Source organism: Poecilia latipinna, unplaced genomic scaffold (assembly GCF_001443285.1).
Source record: "Poecilia latipinna isolate Pla-1442-1.1 unplaced genomic scaffold, P_latipinna-1.0 Scaffold1893, whole genome shotgun sequence".
NCBI lineage: Eukaryota > Metazoa > Chordata > Actinopteri > Cyprinodontiformes > Poeciliidae > Poecilia > Poecilia latipinna.
In genome coordinates this window covers 148,290-154,814 of record NW_015114509.1, presented here as the reverse complement: position 1 = coordinate 154,814, position 6,525 = coordinate 148,290, and the positions used below count along the sequence as shown (strand labels likewise).

The window sequence follows — 6,525 nt, the reverse complement described above, 5'->3', positions numbered from 1 at the left end:
AGGTTCCATGTAGACAGTGATGGGTGATAAGTGAAATTTTATACTGAATCCTATAAGTTACAGGAAGCCAGTGAAGCTCGTAAAGAGTTGGTGTGATGTGATCAAATTTACGAGCTCTCACTAGGATCCTGGCAGCACTGTTTTGAATGTACTGAAGCCTCTGAAGGTGTTTTTGGTGGACTCCGATGAACAGGGAGTTACAGTAGTCGAGCCTGGAGGAGACAAAGGCGTGGATGAGGGTCTCAGCATCAGAACGGGAGAGAGATGAACGAATTTTAGAAATATTGCGAAGATAAAAAAAAAAAAAGGTTTTAAACAGGTGCTTAATGTGATTTTCAAATGTGAGATGGGAGTCCATTCGGACGCCAAGGTTTGTAACAATGGAGGAAATGGGAATGTCTTGTCCAGAGAATTAAATACTCGTCAGAGTCGAGGATAGAACCTGATGAGGCGTTCCGATCAGTATGGCCTCGGTTTTGGAACAGTTCAGCTGAAGAAAGTTATGGGTCATCCAAGACTTAATCTCCTCCAGGCAGGACTTTAGCGCAATAAGCGGAGGTGAAGTGGAAGGTGATCCCGTTCTAATGTAAAGTTGCAAATCGTCCGCATAACAGTGAAATGAAATGTTATGCCGAGTAATGAAATAGTAATGAAATAGTGACATCACCTTTCTTGTTGAAAGGTGACCCCCTTTCAATAGGAAGACACCTGTTTTTCTACTGGTTTTCTTCCTTTTACTCTATGATTCAGAGGTTTAACCCAGCATTTAATGAAATTTAACAACATGATGGTAAATTCTTCTCTCCACATTTGCTGCTGGTTGGAGCATGTGGGCATGGTAGAGAGGCAAATTTCAATCCCTCGCCGTCTGCATATGTTGGCGCTAAATCAGACATGCATTATGCGATTAGCACCAAACTTGATCTGATTGACCTTTGTTAACCTCTAGAGAGCCCAATAGCATTAAATTTTAATTTGACTCCACTGCACCCCCTAGATAATTGCAACAATTATATCTCCTTAATAGAATAACCGATCTGCACCAGATTTTTTGTGCATCATCAAGGAAAACTGCTCAACACATTGGTGCACACTGCCTAGTGGACCGGTGCGCAAATTGCACATGGGCATTGATTATGGCGAGTGGGTGGCATTGCTGGAGTGGGGCTGACCTGTTTTTTATTGAAAAAAATTTAACAAGCTATCACTGCTTGACCTTTTTTTTGTTTTGTAAAAATAACTTATGGCTTGACTTTACTGTTCTTAAAACTGACTGTCTAAAATAAATTAGAGTGGTTTAAATTGGATAGATTTGTTTTATTAATCCAATGAAACATAAACAATTTCAATTACTTATCTCAGTTATGTCAACTGGTTCCACTAAACTAGGTTGTTTAACTTGAACATGAGAATATTAAATTCAGTCAGCAAAATCCAAGAACTTTAATAAAACTCAATGTTCAAAATGTTACTGTTGAAAAAAAACAATTTTCCTAAGTTACAGAATAAGTAATTTTGTTTTAGTTTTTCAATCAGTATTTCAGAGTAACAATATACTGACCAGCCGTTAAATCCTCTGTTTGAAGAACAAGTTACCTTTTGTTTTATTCCAATGTACAAAGGGTTTGTTCTACAGCTATGATGGTAGTTAAGTAGTTCAGTGTGACTCACTTCACTTGAGGTAAGACTTAATATCAGTGACTCTGTTAGCATTGCATTTGACACTGTAATAACACTAAATGACATCTTTATAATTGTTGCTACTAGTTTCACTTTACTTGATGTAAGAGTTAATATTAATGACACTGTATTAATACCTAATGACATTTTGTGATTAAGTGTCATGACTTAAGGACACTTAATGACAAGATTAAGTGTCATGTTGCTACTAGTTTCATTTTACTTGAGGTAACAGTTAATATTAATGACACTGTAATAACACTTAATGACATATTCATAACTGGTGCTACTTGTTCCATTTTACTTGATGTAAAATAAATTATTATTGACTCTGTTATTAAATAATTTGACAGTATAATAAAGTATAATGAAATCTTTATTGTTGGTCCTACTTGTTTTTGCTTTATTTCAGGTAGTGGGAATATTAATCACTGTTTTGTTAAAGCTTTTGATAGTGTAATAACAATTAAATCATTATGACTACTATTATGACATATTTATGACATGATTCTTGGTTAATGTCAAGTTGTCATAACAAAGACATTTTGAATAATGTCAACTTTGTATTAAAAGTGTCATAATTTACCGAATGACGCTTTATGACAACAGACATAACTATTCATGAAGACTTACTGATGTTCATGACAGGTGTTATGTCATGTTTATGATGGTGTCATGTCAGTCTTATTCACGCCCCTTCAAATAAAGTGTTACCAATGTTGGTAACGGAGTAAGGCAGGGAAGTATACTGTCCCCTTACCTTTTTAACATCTATATGGATGAACTGTCAAAGTGTCTGAATTGTTGTAAAACAGTTGATGACCACATAATCAATCACATACTGTATGCAGATGATCTGGTAATCCTATGCCCAGATAGTGCTGACCTTCAACAATTACTAAGGGTCTGTTCCCAATATGGTTATGACTTTGACATCAGATATAACGCTAAGAAAAGCAATGTTATAATTGTTAGATAACCCTTAATAACCTGATAGCCCCTGACTTCTCTTTATCTACTGTTCTCAACATAAGCAGTGAAGTGAAATATTTGGGACATTACATAAATGATGACCTCTCTGATGATTGTGACATCTATAGGTAGTATCGTATGATGTATGCACAAGCTAATATTCTCATCAGAAGGTTCGGTATGTGTTCGTCCTATGTAAAGATAGCTCTTTTTAAAGCTTTTTGTACTTCACTGCAGAAACTTTATGTGGCCTACAATGACATCATGAGGCTCCTATTCAAAGTGCCTAGATGGAGTAGTGTTTGTCATATATTTGTACATAATGCTGTACCCACATGTGCAGCTGTGCTCATGAATCTTATGTACAAATGTAGGTGTAGATTATATGTGTCATGGAATAATATAATTGCAATTTTAGCAAACCCTGCACTGAGTACAGTGAGATTTTCATCAAGATTGTGTAATCCCTGGCGACATCATTTATTTGTTATTCAGTGAATAATTGTCATGATTTGTTGTAGAAGATGGTGAGGTAGACGTGGTGGACCCAGGTTGAAGTGACAAAAATGATGATTTAATGATAACAGAATACAGAATCCAGGCAGTACAGGTGAGGAGAGGCAAGGAGCTCAGACACTGGTAGCAACTGGAAACAATGTAGAGACATGATATGAACAAACGGCAGAATAGACAAGGACCCAGCAAGGAACAAGAGACACAGGTGGATTTAGATACACAGAGGGTAATCAGAGAACAATCAAGATGTAGACGGGACAACACATAGACTCAACTGAACATATAAACCTAAATAAACACACAGAAAACCCAAATCCTCACAATATTATGTTTCGTATTAATTTTTATTTTGTATTTTTTTCTGGAATAAAGATATGATGATGGTGATAAACAAACTTAAGTCTAAAGTGTTGGATTTTCTTAACTGAATTTATTTGTCTTTACTTAAATGATTATGTTGAAAATAAATGTGTAACACTCTTTAGATTTAAGATAAGATAAGATATTCCTTTGTTAATCCCACAGTGGGGAAATTTACATTGTTACATTGTTACTAGGTTTAGTGGTACCAGTTACCTTGGTTAAGTAAGTTCAACATTTTATTTCTTAGAGTGCTCTCTTGCCTATAAGGTTTTCTTTGCTGTACTGCTGAACCTTTCAGCTTTTGTCCAGCTTCTTTCTTAAGCCAATCAACTGTTTTGTTGATCCTGTAGACCTCTTCCTCCTTACTCTAAAAAAAGATTTACCTGGTCTCTCAATGCCAGTTGCCAGTTTCCTTGAAGTTCCTAGACATCCAATCTTAATTTCATGTAACTGTACAGAAAATCTTACTGTGTGTTGTCACTGATGTCGGTCTGTATGTACAGCATCTCTATCAAGGACGTGTAGAAGAGGCTGTTTTCATTGAGGATGTCGCCGATCATCCTCAAAGCGCCGCGGCTCAGGTTGCCCTCCTTCACCAAATATTCCTGCACATCACAGGCCATTACTGTATGTTATGTTTGGAAGTCAGGACAAGGTAGAAGCACGAGTAGACAAAGAACTCTTCTTAACATCGTTTATTTTTAACTTGCTCAGCAGTACAGTAACATCAGGTATTCCTTTCCTCCATCTTATCTCTTCTTCTCTCTACAATCAGTACTGTTCTCGTACACCACCTAGTGGTAGACACAATACTGTTGTTTGTGTTTCACCTAACATTCTCACATTGCTCCAACTTATTCATACCTTCACTGTGTAGGAGTCATATTTATTCAGCATTCCACTGCAGCCCAATGCCTTTAGGTCATCCCTCACCTGGACACAGATTACAAGCCATCCACTGAACACATCAGCCATAACAAGCATAGCAATAAAATTTTTCAGTCCTCTGAATCTCTATAGACCTTCCAGAGTGTCTGACTGAAGAGTTCAGCAGCTGACTTCCCCTTCTCTCTGTCATGCAAACTGTAGTTGAGCACGCTGGGATTGTTTTCTACGGTGTAGGTTTTGTGTAGGCCTCCGTTTACCAAGTAGTAGGTGTTGATGTCATCTTGGATGAAGGGATTCAGTGGGATTTTCAATTTGGAGATAAATGAAAGTAGAATCCTGTGATATAAACACAATGGGATCAACTTTTGTCCATGATGGAGAAATTTCCTATATTCTTTTAAGTTATAGAAGAATTGAAAAAAATCTGTGATAAAATGGTATTGGCATGCTTACCTAATGAGTAACTATAATCAGGTGAAAGTACTCCCTTTTTGAATTCTATGGTTCGACTATGCCTTTATTAACTAAACAAAGATAAAGCCAAGATGAAAAGCTATAAAAAACTAAGTGCATGAAGAGGAAGTTGTCTTTTTTTGCATACTGTCACTTTCTCAGAATAATGGACTATGTCATTTTTTGACAAAAGTTATTTTTTTTAATTTTTTTTTTTATTGCCAAAATCATCTTTTGGCAATAAAGAGGTGGTGATTTCTTTGCAAAAATAACTTGGTAAAAATGACTGAGGTCATTATTTTAGGAAGGTGGCGATATGACAATTAGTCTCTCAGATCATTGTGCATTAGTGATTAGGCGGTTAAGCCTGTGGAGGAGATGTCGTGCTCGCCTCGTAGTCACACATCACGCTTATTTTTATGTATGTTGAAACCATTAAATCAAATTTAGCAGCATTGATATTCTCTATAAACAAATGTTTAATTAACGTTGTTTATATACATGTGGTGTGTGTTAAAATATTAGCATTTAACACAAAAACACAGTGGACTGCTGGTGGACCATCTCAGCACCCCGACCACCGGACTTAGCAGGTTTTCTTGGGGTAAAGCTCTGAGTATCATCATAAATATAACATAAAACATGCTGACTGAGGCCTGTGAAGTCTGATATAAAGCACTTGCTGTTTGTTTTTTTTTGTAAATTCTTTGCAATATGATTTTGTCAGCATGTTCACTCCTTGAAGGATTATCAAAGTCTTAACTGTTTTCCATTTGGGAACAATCTTTCTCACTAAAAAATTATGGATTTCAAATAGTTTGTAAATTACCTTATGACCCATGACAGGTGTAATACCAATTTCCTTCCTGGAGTTAATTGCTGATTTTTTACTTTCTTGGTACATAAATATCCAAGTGGACTAATACAAACCTCTAAAACATCTTAGTTTAAAATAGCCTTCTTAATGGTCAGCTAGTAAAGTGCATCTTCTCACTGCTTCTTCCCCTTTGTAATCACTCATAAGAGTTAATTAAACTTTTAACTACCATGAGCTTTTGCGAGTTTTTCACGGCTAAGAAACATGTTAAACCATACCAGTATCCTATATAGACAGGATAAGGCTTTAATATATTCTGATGCATAAAAAACCTAGAATTTGTTTTTTAACCACAGATAAATTCACTACTCACTTATGGAAGCTTGGGATCCTCATGGCTCCCACTTCTGCATACCAGCCTTCTCTTCTGTTCCTGAAGGTCTCCACCCGTCCTCCGATTCGCTCACTAGCTTCTATTATGGTCACCTTTTTAATCCATAGATAGGGAAACATAATCATCACCGTGGAAACATCATCCACTGCCACCCTATTTGCACTTGCAAAGGTCAGTGCCAGCCTCAACATCTGGGGACTGACCTCCCCCACAAGACTAACATGTAACAGAACCAGATAATTCCTGTACAGTATTTGGAATCATTGTAATCCACACAAATATGGAAAGAAGAAAAACAATGATGAATGCACATAAAAAGAAAAGTTATAACACTATATACACACACATATATATATATATATATATATATATATATATATATATATATATATATATATATGATATATATATCTGAGGCGCGGGGTGCAATTATTATGGGGAG

The 6,525-nt window shown here is 36.2% G+C and overlaps 1 protein-coding gene across 2 annotated transcripts in view; it reads right to left on the bottom strand.

Annotated features, from left to right (window-relative positions):
* il4i1 (interleukin 4 induced 1) overlaps window positions 1–6,525 on the bottom strand; it is an 18,753-nt gene that overhangs the window by 6,869 nt on the left and 5,359 nt on the right. For both annotated transcript variants that reach the window (XM_015015231.1, XM_015015232.1), the window contains exons 4-7: window positions 6,063–6,175; window positions 4,554–4,755; window positions 4,396–4,464; window positions 4,000–4,136 (exon numbers count right to left, since the gene is read on the bottom strand). In XM_015015231.1, coding sequence (XP_014870717.1) covers window positions 4,000–4,136; window positions 4,396–4,464; window positions 4,554–4,755; window positions 6,063–6,175 — 521 coding nt within the window. The remainder of the gene's footprint in view (window positions 1–3,999; window positions 4,137–4,395; window positions 4,465–4,553; window positions 4,756–6,062; window positions 6,176–6,525) is intronic.